Genomic DNA, 16,231 nt, shown 5'->3' on the forward strand with positions numbered 1-16,231 from the left:
TAACAGATACTACTAGACTAGTTATTATTTGACAAATATGTAATTTTATTCTATTGACATCAAGCTTCTAAATTATATATGTTGTATTTTGGGGATATACCGCCGTCATTATACCGCCGCCGCCGTTATTATATCTTTGAAAATGTCATATTTCGTGCCTGAAAACGTGAATTTGCGATACGTATTACATTTTTTATTTAATCAAAAGAAAAAAACCGCTGAAAGTCACCGTTTGCTGTGCTGAAAAATATGTGAGGCGTGGTTTCGAAAATTTAAAATTGCTAATTTAGATGTGCAAGACAAAGAATGTTCTGGTAGGGCGAAAAATTTTCAAGATACAAACACTATTGGCAGAAACGTTAACTGTGGCCGAAGAAACGATTAATGATTGATAATGAGCAATGGGAAAAATCAATTGAATGACAGGCACAATAATTTCTGCACTGAATAGTTACAGGTGGTATATAAATGTATTTTGAAAATCCGAAGCTCAAAAAATCATGATTATCACCTGCCGATCGACCCCAAGACCATACCATTTTGATCGCAAGACAATGCCCTGTGTTGAGTACCGTGGTGTATTACGAACTGTTTCACTACCGACAACAAATGATCAATTTGAACCATGCATTGAGAGAAAAAAGTCCAGAATGTCCTACTATCCGTCCTACTATCAAGTTTTCGCATCAGTGGGCAAGTTTCGCAACTTTAACAATTTCGAAGAAGTTAGAAAATGGCTCAATGAATGGTTGCTTGAAAGATGGGCATGATATATAGAATCAAATGGCCAATACTTCAAATATTTTTTTTTCCATTTTCTTAAAAATTATGTAGCTTTTTTTTGGAGAGAAAAAAAACTAGTAATGACTTTCCGGTACACCTGGTGTCTTGCTCCGAAAATTTGAAATAGCTGGCGCATGGACATTGTTAAAAAAACAGCAATATTTTATTTAAAATCCCATTATCAAGATACTTGAAATTTGAACAAGATATTTTACTATCAATACGAAATTAATATATTGATTCGAATCAAAACGGAAATATTTTCCGAATTTTCCACTCTGTGTACTTACTCCCGTAACGATGCGTAAAAGCTAAAAAGATAATCAGCCCGAGACATCCGGGACATGTTCCCGTGGGGCGACGAAGTTTGAGACCATTTTTCTTCACCACTCGGCACGAAAACACCGAGTTAATTTAATTAGTGCCATCCGAAAGGTGTTAAACGTCGACTTCAATAAAAGAAAAAATCAAATAATGTGGCGCACCGAAGGCCTGAATTTCAACTAAACGCCAACCCTTTTGTAAACGGATTAAATGGTGGATTTTTTCGAAGCTGCTTACAATATCTCTTTTTTGTCGATTTTCGTTTTTTTTTTAACGAAATTAATGGATTTCTATGGGAGCACTTTCTGTTTAGCGCAAAATTGAAAGCTATAAAAACAGAAAAAGCTGACGCAACATCAATCATTGAAGGTTTTACAATTTCCAGTGATGTTTAACGTGTCCTATTAAGCGAGAGCAAAAACAGCAGTAGAATTGTAATAGTCAAATATATATAGTATTATATTACAAATATAAACAAAAAATATGTTTTTATAATACAAAAAAATAATCTTATTTTTCAACGTTATCCAATTAATCACATTAGCATTTTATTCCTGTTATGGTATGTTTGTTTTATTAACTTTATACCATCCCACACACCTTATTGTTTCACTATATATCATCTAAACTCGTTTTAAGAACCCAAAAAAACACTAACATATATGGATTAAAAAAGATAATCCTAAAATTCTCCACATTCTAGTTTTACACATTATTGTCGGTAATATATTAAATGAATTTAGTGAAGGCGTCAAGGTATATTGGAATTTACCTCAGAATGTCTACGATGGCAAATTCTCTAAATTATTAAACTCTATTATCTAAATTATATCTACTGTTTGCAATTCGTCTGAAAAAATATAAAAATATAAATATGTTATCACGTTTATTGTAAGAAAAGGTTCTATATTTCCCTATTTTCGAATATTATATATTACAATATCAGTTAGTGATCACATTTCAAGATGAGAATAGACGGAAAGTTTGACAGGAAAAGTAGCTGGCAACCTTTTGAATTTGAGAACGCTTTTAACCTATATTCAAATCGAAACTATGTTTTTTCTTAGTATACACACTACACTAAATCAATGACTAAAATAGCAATTTATCATAGAAAAAGACAACATGTCACTTCTGTTATCACTGAGTTTGAATGAGCAACATGATGCTTACATATTTACTGACATTATTAAAGCACATATATTATACCTTGTGAAATTTGGGCGATATATAGTTGTTGGAAAAAAACACTAGTAGATAGCGCTACGAAAGTTACTATTTACATTTCAGACCTAATAATGAAAAACAAATATTGATGATCGAAATTTACTTTGCAGTTTTTCAAAATTTTCTCCGTAAAAATCAATGAACTTTTACATCGGTTGGAACCAATCTCCATAGCAGATTTTCAATTCCATATAACTTATATTTAAGGTGTGTGTGCATTAAGTCATTAAGTCCCGAATAAGAATACTACGGTGGATGACCCATCAACTCCATAGTGATGAAGAATAATGCCCCTCTTCTTCAACTTTGTCCGAATTTCTCAGAAGACTTTTGGTAAACAAATATGCGTATACCATTCATAATTAACCGTGATACGTTACTCTGACGACGCTATCACTATGTAATGCCAAAGAAACAAGCAACCAACTTTTTTTAACATTTCCTTCAAGCAATTTTTTCGGAATTTGTCATCATTAATTCATAGCCGGTGCCACAGCCGACTTCTCAACTCCTATAAAACTTATTGCTACTGCAGCTTGGCCGATTCGGCTTAATATTTTCGCATTAGATGCCATTTTTACTTAAACTCATCAATATACCATTCAATTCCACCACAATTAATCTTTCAAAAATATTTACAAGCTAATTTCATTTTTTGTCCAAGATCATTGTCCAGTTACCACAAACAACAAAAAACGCGCTCAAGTCACGAAATGTTCCGAAAAAAGTTGTCAACGTCAACAATGTCAAGTTTCCATTAAATATTTCAGATGGCTTTCAACAATACTTAATACTGTTAAGGTCAGAAAAATAAATAACAATCTTTATAGCAACATATTCAAATTTCAAGGACTATATCTACCTCGAAGCTATATAAACATACTTTTCTTTATAAATTAGAGCAACTATATTTTTCTTACCGCTACTAATTTAGTTAATAGCACCTAGGATGTCCATCAATGATTAAAGTTGTTAATGACCAAAATTTCAATAATTATACATCAAAGACGTAAATTTTCAAAAGATATCAGTTGAGGAAAAAGGTCGCAATGTGGCTCTGGCTGCTAAATTAATTAACGAACATAAAATTGGGGAACTTATTGGAGCTTTTCAATGAAATCAAGATCAAACGATATTTAAAATGACACTGTTTTATACTTGATTAACAAAGGGAATTGGTAAAATTTATTGATTTTATTGGGTTTTGTGGTTCGACTTTTTACCAGAATAAATTTGAATAAGAGAAATAATTCTTTCGAGGAGTGTCAAAGGATATTGGTTCCAATTAAATATTAATGTGAATGAGAATAGAATTTATACATAGTACATAAAAATAATAAAACACTTAACCGTTTATAACTTTTTAGTAAATACGATTATTTTGACTTAACTATTAAACAACACCAAAGAATACTTGAAACTTTTCCTGCTATTTACTGTTTAGCAACAACAACCATCAGAATAATCAACTAAATTCAATATAGGTAATTCATTCAGGTCAATAATAGCTAATTTGTCTGATGAGATGACTAATGGAGTCTTCAGGACACTTATCAAGCCTCATTGTTGGGCATTAGGAGTACTTCTTGCCGTTAATAAAAATAAAGTTTAATTAACACAAAAACTGTTTATTATTCATTATTTTAAAAATAATAGACAAGCCCAATTTCGAATAATCATCGTATACAAAATAATATTGTTGAAAACTATGTCCTAAAATAACACGAAACAAGAATTATCATTACAAAATGCATATAGATATTTTATTCTTTTCCCTATTAATAGGAGAAAAAATTAATTAAAAAACGAATTATGTTATATAAGACAGTTGATATTATATATATATATATATATATATATATATATATATATATATATATATATATATATCAACTGTCTTATATAACACTTTCAATACTAATATGTACAGTGTTTCTACTTGGAAAGTTCAAATTTTTAAGTGTTACAAATAAAGCAGAAGTTGTCTTACAAAAATATTTGTTTATCACTTTATTTTCATATCAGTTTTATTTAGTTCAGAACTAGCTCTGATGAAAAGCAATAAAAATATATAAAACGGTGATTTTGTACAATTCATTTATCATTATACAATTAATTTATATTATTATATTTTATTTATATTAATCATAATATGAATAGAATTATTTTAAACGGGCAAAATATAGTGTGGATTAAATGTTCCCTTCCCTCTAAAATCAATTATAACATTGATACATATTTTACGTCCATATATTCTCTATTTTCATCCAAAATATGCCGCTGAATGTTTTTTTTTACACGTACAGTATAGAGTTAATTATTGTTAATATATTGTGGATCGTTAAGAACATACTTCATTGTAAATATTTAATACAATAAATATATTTGACTATCTCAATTCTACGCCGATTAATATTTTTAAATTTTATTGTATATGGAAACATTTTATGTTTTAAATAGATCCTCATTTTTAATGTAATATATATTTGTTAATTATTTTATTATGTATATGACTTAGTTTGTACAGTGTTTTCAAAAATGTATTCACTTAATGCATAATGTATTGAGCGGAAAAAATGCTAATCGGATGGGGTCAAATCTGGTAAATATGGCACGTTCAGTCTCAGTTGAGTCTCACACGAGCAACATGCTATCATGCGAATGTTACCATGCGATAGTATAATGCTTCTTTGCCCAGTAAAATATATATTCTGATGAAGTTACTAACTTGTTGGATTTAGCATGCAGCAGTCACCTGGTCTGGCCAGTTTCTAAGAACTTACAATAAAGCATCTTTTAAATGCATATTTAAACCCACGGTATTTTTACATTTTTTACATTCATCGCCGTGCGTAGACTGCTTTACATTACACTACACAAAAAACATTTCCATAAAATTGCATTGTTGTCGGGTAATCGCTGAAAGAATTATACATACATTGACTTACATTGTGTTCAGTGAACACAGGGACTTACATGTGATTTGTTCACATTTGATGCAAGCGCTCAAAAAAATCTGACAGCTTTAAGGGGCTGTTAGCTAAGCTGCACGGTCTTAAGTCTGCATATATTAAGACTTCTACCAGCAGATCTTGTAATTTCTACCTACAAATTCATTTCCGTGAGTGAATATCATTTTCCTCTTATTAGTATTGATAAAAAATGTACTGAGTTTGGACTTGATCAGTTACCGTCGAAAAATATACTTCCCTCAACCTATATTATATCCGATCAAAACAACAAAAATAAAACGTAAAATAATAAAAAATATAAGCTCGAACAAAAAAAATCTGTAAAAATTAAGTCATATTGTAAATGTGCAATAATAAAAAGTAGTTAAAAAATCTATTATTAATAATATAAAAATATAATGATGCTATATCTCATTTTTAATTAAAAATAATAATTATGTTAATAAATTTGTGTGATAGAAAGGAACTTCAAATAATGAAGAAATTACTGGTTCTTAGTTAACTTCCAGTTAATCCAGTCTCTGATATATGTTCAATTTTCCTGAGGCCGTGTTCATTATGTCATAAGGATAAGCCGAAGCATCCATTTTACTTGTAAATATTAATTATTTTATGGTATAAATATTCGAGAATAATTTACTTTAGCATTACAGCTATTTTAGCCAGTTCGCTATATAATACAGCACCGTAATCCTTAATTTAACAGTTAGTTTAAATTCTCCACCATCTGGATCACGAAATTCGTACAGCTTACCTACTTTCCTAAATTATATAGTTAGAAAATGTATATATTCACACGTTATCGTTTATCTTTGGGTTGATATCCGTAAATTATACAGTATGTTTTTTTTGTCTTGTTAAATAAATTATTAAATATTAGTTCGGTTTGTTTGTTTATTTGTAGAAAAAATTCATTTGTTTCTTCATTAAGTCATTTTTTGAGGTGATCTAAGTTTTGATTTCTGCGATAGAATGCATCCAAATGGATGTATATGGATATACAAATGCATAACCATTCATCAGAAAGAGCAATATCTGATAAATATAACACATGTATAGAAATATATCGTATCAGTGTTTCCAAATGTTTTTTACTACTATTATAATAGATGACATAATGTCAAAATGTGGCACAATGTGAAACGTTAACATGTAGAAGAATAACTTTGTTGTTTTTACTCCAATTCTGATCATTTTTCGCATAACACGCCGCTCACCTGATATAACAGTGATATAGTTCAGGCACCCTTTTGAGCCCGTCTGATACACGTCATGACTTTCCAACCATGAATATGTATATGTGCGTTGATTTTTTTTCTTTACTTTGTCTCTGAATCAGCATCTCGTTGCTCAAAAACCGCTTTCATTTGTGTCATCATAAGGAAATAGCTAGTCATGTTGCATACCTTCTCTTTCGTTGGATTGTTTATCTTCATCGAGCAATGCCTCCGATTTTTTGTTTGGGATTTTACTTTTTTCAAAATAACAATCACTGTAAAGTCCAAACAATTTCATTATGATTTATCACCTGGAACATTGTATCCATTTCATATTACATATCAGATATAATATATATATATATATATATATATATATATATATATATATTAAAATAAATAATAAACAAATATCGACTGCAAATTAGAGAATCAGCCAGTAACTAAAAGATATAATAAAAGATATCAGAATGTTTTCTTGTTGGCGATAAAACGAAATGAGGACATACTATAGAGCCCAAAAATGTTTCCATATATAAGAAAAATCAATTAAAACTCGACCAACCCTCGCGCTCATATCGGAAGAATTAACTTTATCCCCATATCGACCGTCAAATTAAGCATTTCCGTCAGCTCCAGCAACAGCACCAATTTGGCACAATATCCAGACGAGAGGGTATAGGTCAAGTGCCGTCGAGAACCATTTAGAGCACTTGAATGTAATTTTTTCTCGAAAACTTTTTAGGTACGGCCGCCTGGCGAATAGAGCGCTCGCCTCAATTCCGGAAAACAATCGAAAGCAACGCCAAGTTGATGCCGGACACTATGCGCTTCCGTCGTACATACGGAATTTAGGCGAGCGCTCGTAAAAATCTGATTAGCTGACGGTAGGACTTGTTGGTGTGAAGGAAAAATTAAGAAATCTTATTTAGGGATGTGTTCGGAGTAGAAGAGAAAAGCCACGCAGGCCACATGAAGGCCGTTAAGCAATCGGTACTGGACGGCACGTCTAAATGGTCGGCGAAAATCGCCATAACAGGTTTGTCGACACTAGTGACCTCTGTGAAACCGGAAGCATCTCGTATAGTTTTGATCTTTGTGGTTCTGTGGCCGTGTGAATTTTTATTTCATCCAATCATGTCCAAATCCTTCTCTTGTCTGATTGCGTGAGTTTTAAACAACCTTAAGAGATGATGGCAATCAAACAATGGAAGGATTTGATTATGTCAACTTCTGTACAAACTCATTTAGACATTATTTCTTTTGTTTTGTCGTAATCTAGCAACATCCATCTCAAACGTGTGTTAGGTCCAAGATAGCAGTTGAAATACGCCACGTATTTTATCAGCTTACCCTGATCATTCCCCCATCCCTTCCGTCATAATTTCATTTAGTTTGTTTTCTATAAACCAGCCATAGTCGGAGACCGACGTACTAGATTGTTTTATTTGCATCGAGTGGCTGAATGTAACGAAAGCTTTCGCTATAATTTCAAATTACCCCCTGTATATTATTTTATCGCTTGATGCCAATTGAAAAGGAAATAAGTAATAACGGTTATATATCCAGTCTATTAAATATTGGGTTATTTTGTGCTTGTAATAATACAACAATAAACATTAATTTTTCCAAATATATTTTTAAAAATATATTTAAACTAAGTACACTTCCACTAATTTACTGAGATATTATATAACGTATTTAATAAATGTTTTCCTACACCGGTACAATACAAGTGTACGTAGGTACTCACTAAAAATGTATATGTTCTAACAATTATAATGCTTGTTATTAAATTTATATAATAACAATTAATAACCATTTAATTCAATTACTCTATGATTATACGAGGATTGTCTTTTATGATTAAATATTTTGGATGATTAACAATTATTAATCTTTTTTATTTAATTATTTAAATCCCAAAATCAAATCATATAACAGGTCAATTGAAAAGTCCCCGGCCTACCATAGTAAACACATTTTTTCGGCAAAATTAGTTTTTTTTTATACACTGATTATAGCGACCCTCCAACTTTTCGATACTATTTTTGTAGTACGATTTGTCCTTTGCTTCAAAGTAGGCCTCAGTCTCGGCGATCATCTCTTCATTCAACGAAAATTTCTTCCCAGTGAGCATTCTTTTGAGATCTGAAAACAGGAAGTAGTAGCTGGGGACCAGATCTGGAGAATACGGTGGTTGAGGAAGCAATTCGAAGCCTTCATGGATTTTTGCCATCGTTTTCACTACCTTTTTACACGGTGCATTGTCTTGGTGAAGCAGCACTTTCTTTTTCTTCAAATAGGCCGTTTTTCGGCGATTTCGTCCTTCAAATCAAGGTATTAAATCATTTCATTTTCAAGGCAGGAAATGAAAATTATTCCATGAGCATCCCAAAATACAGATGCCATAATCTTGCCAACTGACTGTTGCGTTTTTCCACACATTAGAGTGAGTTCATCATGTGCAGTCCACTCAGATGACTCTCGATTGGACTTCGCAGTGAAATGATGGAGCCATATTTAATCCATTGTCATATATTGACGCAAAAATTCGGGTTTATTACTCTTGATCATCTTCAAACACTGCTATTCGGAGCATCTCATATATCAACTCGTCGTTGTTTTTGATCAAAAGTGAGTTCCCGCGGCACCCACTTTGCGCAGAGCGTTCTCATACCCAAATAATCGTGAATGATATGATATACAGGTTCAGTTGATATCTTTAGAATGTCTGCTATTTCATTCAATTTCAATTTACGATCATTCAAAATTATTTTGTGGATTTTTTTAATTTTTGGTCGGTAACAACCTCTTTTGGGCGTCCACTGCGTTCACCATCTTCGGTGCTCATTTCACCACGTCTAAATTTAGCATACCAATAGTTGATGGTTGAGTTTCCTGGGGCAGTATCTTGAAACTCGACATAAAACCAAGTTTTTGCTGGAATTGTATTTTCCCTTCAAAAAGCAATATTTTATCAACACGGGAAATTCCTTTTTATTCATTTTTTTTCACAAGAACAAATGTTGCTTCACTCAAAATGCTATAATTCACAAACTAATAATCCGAAAGCTGTCAAATTTATACACGCATCTTTTGAGGGGTAGGGCTAACTAAAAAACATATGGATTTAATTCTAGTAGCGCCTTCTATGTGTCAGGCCGAAGACTTTTCAATTGACCTGTTATTAAAATCATTTTCGTTGATGGAAACAATAACCGAGTTTGAATAACTTTCATAAATCGCATCCTAAACGGTTATTATTGATACTGGAAAACCAATCGAAAACTATATTTCTTGATGATACTTACCATAAAAATCTTAAGTAAATTCAACAATGAACAAAATAAATAATAACCAAGTCATATCAAAAGGCTAAAACTGATTATTTATATTATATTATTAATACAATTGCATTGATTGCAACGTGATCTCTAATCTTCGAAACACTTATTAAATTCAATTCCTGGAATAACCTGAAAAATACTTCTTCAGTTGCTCTTTAATTGACTGTCTGGATATAGGCTAATTAGGTAACGATATTAGTTGAATATTAAGTGAAAAAGTCATAAAAACTAATACTGTGTAAGAAGGTATTATGATGAAAACCCAAGAATTATCAAGTTTTTGGCGGTCACATAACAAATAATATTCCTTGATATTTCAATTAATGCTTTCAAATCACAGTTCAACAAAATACTCATATACGTTTGAAAATATCATTTATAAAAGGCAAACCTCGAGTTAAATATTAATAATATATCTAATATATAGATTAATTATCTGTCAATATGATATCAATTATTGACAACAATATAAATATTATTATTTATTAATCTTAAGTTTACATATCGCTAACATATTTGATATTATCGTATTGGATAAAGTCTACTAATTCAATAAAAAAGAATTTTAATATTCAACCTATTTTAATTATATATATATATATATATATATATATATATATTATAAATATATATATATATATATATATATATATATATATATATTATAAATATATATATATATATATATATATATATTATAAATATATATATATATATATATATATATTATAAATATATATATATATATATATATATATATATATATATATATATATATATATATATATATATTATAAATATATTTATATATATATATATATATTATAAATATATTTATATATATATATATATTATAAATATATATATATATATATATATATATATATATATATATCTTATAAACAGTTATTAAAAAAAAGTAAGTTTCTAAATGAAAAAATTTTTAAAATAATTAAATCTTAAAATAAAAAATAAAGTTTTTATGCATATCAATTTTATACACAGAAAATGACAAATAACCCAATAAATCAAGTAATATAACCTCTTGAATTATGTCCTTGTTTAACAATAAATCGATAGAATGGTTAAATTGAGCACGAGTAATGATCATCCTGAAAGATAACTGAAATCCAAACTGAAAGTTAACAACTTTATTTCCTTGTCCTTTTTAACTGATCTCGAGAATTCATTTCACCGCCACTGTGGCTTTTGGTAACGAAATTTGCCTCTTAGAGGCTAATGGGCACTTTAGGCAAGTCTTTCGCACGCGAATTACTGCTTTTTAGATAACCGTAGGAAGGAGTCTGCGCTAGAACTGCCACAGCAGGAACGGAATGTTACGGAGGGCGTGGACGAAATAATGCAACATTAACAATTTTAACTTTATAATTGCCCTGGTATAAGTACCGATTTAATTAATATTTTGCCCTTAGGACAAATCTTATCTCGTTGGTAGTATTAATGCTAATGCTAATTAGGGTATTTAAGTCGGACTTCCATTATATCTAAAAATTAAGTATAATAATCGTTATTATTTACATTAATTTAAACAGTAATTTGTGTTTATATAAAAAAAAAAAAAAAAAAAAATATATATATATATATATATATATATATATATATATATATATATATATATATATATATATATATAATAAGAACTATATCCAATAAAAGCAAGAGTACCAGAAAACTGAGAAATTATTGCTAATTATTAATATTAATTAATATTAATTACTAATTATTAATAAATAAGAATTAATGAAAATTAATTTTCATTACGAGAGAATGTAAGGGAAACTGAAAAAAATAATAAAGATGATAAGAAAGAATAATGATAAGGTAAAAAGGCGGAAGGACCTAAAGACATACAAAAACATAATGTAAAAACGTGAAAACAAAAAGTGATAATAAAGAACACTACCAAAAAATTTAAGACCGAATAAATAAAGGAAAGAATAATATGGACAATTTAATATATATATATATATGAAATGTGTCTGTATGAAAGTGACGCCTATTCTTTGGTATATTGGACTACATACATTTTGGAATTCTTTCAACATAAAAATAACACATTTGACGTTTCGCAAATCGACTGGAGTCATAAAAGTTATTACGCAAATGTTCCGATAAGGTTTTTACGTCATATTTCAAATACTCCTTTCAGCATCTAACTATAACGTTTAGCTGTAGAAAAAAAACTTACGACAGAGCCATTAAATTGCAGAACCAGCTTGATGGCTCGACTCCAACAACCTCTTTGATGACAAAACGTTCATGTCTAAATTCAAATACTTTTGATAAGGCTATTTTCATAGATACCTTCGATTTATCGCCCTATATTTCCTAGTTCATACGACTTTTTATTGTTATGTTATGTTATATTAACATAAATATAATTATAAATGAAACATTTTACTGTAACATTACATAGTTTTAATTAAACAAACAGATGAAATTAAGCTTAAAAGTAATTAACAAATAATAATCAAGTTAAAATATGTTTGAAGTAACTAGTATTATAAAGTTGAGACAAATTTTCAAAGAATTAATGATTAATGTTGCATTATTGTTTTTCTGTCACCAAAAACGTAGTATATCAAAAACAGATCTACACAGTAGAAAATTAATATACTTGTAAATTTATTCATTTTATGTTACTGGCAATATAGCTAAAGGGATATAAATAGTTCGTCTATATATCATCGACCTACTTTCATAAAATATAATTAACATTCTATAATAGAACTAAATCAAAAATCCTGTCAGAAATGTAGAACACTATAAACAGATGCTATTTTAACTGAATGTGCTCCTCACTTTGCATACTGCCGAAAAGTTCCGACAGATAGACACGACAACGATAACATTATAAAGAAACCAGTAACAACATTGTCATTTTCTGACAACTGAGCCAGTGCTACGGCATTTCCAAGCAGTTTTTGTATTTATTTAGACTGAGTCGGTGGGAAAATGACTGGCAACTTGAAGATGTTTAATTTCTTCGACCGAATTAATGTTGCAAAGTCGCTTTATGTGGCGCCTACGGGACGATGCGGCTCACAATTTGTCTTTTGAATTGTCCCCTGAACTGAAACGAGCAATTCGATGAACAAACAACAAAAGGTAAATTGGACAACGACCGTAAAGAAAGGGCCGTTTCATTTTTGTTTTCTACTTTGCTATACTGCGTAGAATAAAAGAAATGTTCATTATATAAACGATTTTGCTCACCATTACTCGAATATAGCTATACTGAACTATATAAATTATAAATATTAGTTATAATAACGATATTTAATATTTACAACAGACAAAAGTTTGATGCTTGACGTCATTATTGAAAACTATTTAGTCTGGAAGTAGCGTTCTTTATTCTTCTTTCTGCAGTAGCTTCTTTATCAAATAATAATCGAGTATCATTATTATCTGACAATGGTTCGGCTTATTTGTTGTAAAACCATGACGCTATCTCTGAATATCTCCTGAGGTTTCAGGTTAAAATCTGAATCACGTACATTTGACAAGGTTCTTTTCACTTATTTACATTAAGAGAAATCTGCAGGCATTTTTCAATGAAATTCAGAAAAAAACTTTCCAACCTATTTAACATCATATAGGAACTTTCTTCAGTACCTAATACATTATATATTAAGTACCAAAATCACTTTATCTTATTGGAACATCAGCACTATTAAGGAAACATATTTTACTTTATTTAGTCTTTTAGTTTTTTAATTTAACCTGAAATATAATTGAACAAACATAACCAAAATAAAAATATTACTTATTTGTTCAATAACTCAATACATTTACATTGAGTTTCATTGACAAATCTTCCATTGGGATCAAGATATTTTTAAACTTTTCTTCTTGATTACAAATTCCTTTGTCACTTCTTTGTCAAAAGTACACAGTCCATAATCGGTTTCAGTTGAGAAAATCTTTACCCTTTAACGTGGCATATGGCATATTTTTTTAGATCCTATATACAAACAAATAATACTAACAAAACAAACCTAACACAGTTACAAGATATTCTAATCTAACAAGTTAGTTTACAAAAGATTTCCAGATTAGAAATACGATAAAGCAGAATGAAAACTAAATTTTTATTTAAGTAAATGTATAGATTTATATAGGAGTTTTCAATTATAGTGGGTCGATGTTGCAAAAATATATTAAATTTTTTTATATTAATATTAATTAATACATATTAACTATTATAATATGAAGAACATGAATTGCAAATTCTATTTTAAAATGGATAAAGTAATAAAAGTATTCTACTACAAATTAATTATTGTGAAGATTCTATGATATTAATATCTAAAAATTTCCAGATATATCTAAAAAACTCTGTCTATTACGATATTTTCAATACTGTTATCATTCTTCCTGCTAATAATATATTTCTCCTTTCTTGTGGATATTGAATCATTGTCAGTCCTATTATGTATGGTCAAAATTATATCCGGAATATTGTATTTGTCACGTTGGTCTTACTTTGGATAAAAAATTATCGACGTTTTCTTGTTTTTTGATTTATTATTTGGAGTTTATGACAAATTATTGTACTAAATATAATTTCTATTAATAATTCGTTATTTCTGCTAATCCAATTTTTATCAACATCCATTGGTTTCACGTCTTTATTATATTGTGTCACTGAAATCATCAATGATCCCTTTAATTATATAATTTAACTATTGTCCTCTATTAGCTTCCAAAAACTATAAACTCATGCACAGTGCAAGAGTATTCTTCAGTTCCTTATATTACTTTTTTCACGCATTTTCCAGAATATGAAAATTAAAAAAAAATCTTCTCAGATTTCTTTTTAGCTATCCAAATCTGCTTCTATAACATCTACTGTTCTCTCATAACTGACTCAAACCCACCAATTGAAATTGATGGCAAAGGTAAAGCCACAATTTCCAGAAATCAATACTTTTTTGTCTTCATTTTTATGACGTATGTTTTTCATAAAATTCATTCTGCAAGCTTCACAGCTCCCTCAGTGTTTTTTCAGTATAACAAGACAATATAATGTATACGGCAATTTAACAACACTAGTTACGCTAATAAATGTATATGCCTCAAAATTAATGCATAGTCCAAGGAATATAACTAAACCAAACATTAACGTTAACAAAATTATATTCTTCAAAAAAAATGCATTCATTAATTATTAATGAAAAGTTATACGTAATCTATATTCTATTATCTTTCGGAAATCGAATTACACTTTACAGCCAGTGCAAGATATTGAGTTCACACGTAACCTATTTTAATGGGACATTAAATAACAACAGACTAGTGATTGCTAAGTAAATTTATGATCATTTTAAAACACAAAAGCATCGACCACCTGAACGCAATAAATTTAACGTTATTGAAAAGGTTCTCTTATTGATTTCTAATTTAGGTCATAGGTCGAATTCCAAGGAATCCACTGAAATATAAATCATTACATAATCGATAGTGCCTAAATATAAATTGTTAAATCGTACTGTCTTATTTACCTTCGTGTACTTTTCGTTTCCAAGTAAACTACATTAGTATTGTCAATATAAATTAATATAATTTCAAACATATAATATATTTTATAATAAAATTATTTTTCAAAATAAATGTTTATTGAAGCTATAAAAATAATAATGTTAAAATACGATGCTAAAAATATATATTTCAATATCATTAAAAAATAGCTTAATGGAACTCATATTGTGTAATTACTCGAATAATGTAATATAATACCGTTTATATTGCTGTGGGCTATATATGGTCAAAAATTTTAATTAATTTCAACAGAAGGGTCACTGATGATTTTCCCATTAAAATAATATTCAGGTAATAAAATTATATCAGCTTTTCCATTATATAGGGTTCTTAATTAAGGATGGTCAAATTTTAAAAAGATCCATTATTATTGGAACTATGTAGGAGTGCTGTCTTACTGAAACCTCTTATTTTTTAGTTTTGTATGTTCTAATTTAGGCTCTAAAAAATTAGATAACATCAACACTATATACCTGGCCAATAACATTTATTCGTAAGTTGCTATACCTCTAAATGGAGGACATTATTACGATTTTTTTCATCTAAAAAGTATTACAATTCATTAGAGTTTATTTTTAACCGCTTAATCACACAGTACGTGAAACTCATACTAGTACTAGTACTAACTTTAAGAGTACAGCTTACCAATTTACATACATTTTTCAACACTATAACCTTTTATAATAATTTCTCCAATAATTATTGCTGAAATGCCAATTCTACAACTTTACCAAATGTTTATATTGCCTTTAAGACATCTAATATACCGCTCGAATGGCCATATTAAAATTGT

The 16,231-nt window shown here is 29.3% G+C and overlaps 1 protein-coding gene across 4 annotated transcripts in view; it reads left to right on the forward strand.

The window, feature by feature from the left end:
* unc-13 (protein unc13 homolog) overlaps positions 1-16,231 on the forward strand; it is a 271,585-nt gene that overhangs the window by 189,377 nt on the left and 65,977 nt on the right. For 2 of the 4 annotated variants that reach the window (XM_076403193.1, XM_076403196.1), the window contains exon 10: positions 7,456-7,562. The exons of the other annotated variants lie outside the window; for them this stretch is intronic. In XM_076403193.1, coding sequence (XP_076259308.1) covers positions 7,456-7,562 — 107 coding nt within the window. The remainder of the gene's footprint in view (positions 1-7,455; positions 7,563-16,231) is intronic. 4 annotated transcript variants of the gene reach the window in all.

Source organism: Rhynchophorus ferrugineus, unplaced genomic scaffold, assembly GCF_030347505.1.
Source record: "Rhynchophorus ferrugineus isolate W39M unplaced genomic scaffold, kcgeb_rfMv2 rfM4, whole genome shotgun sequence".
NCBI classification, from domain to species: domain Eukaryota; kingdom Metazoa; phylum Arthropoda; class Insecta; order Coleoptera; family Curculionidae; genus Rhynchophorus; species Rhynchophorus ferrugineus.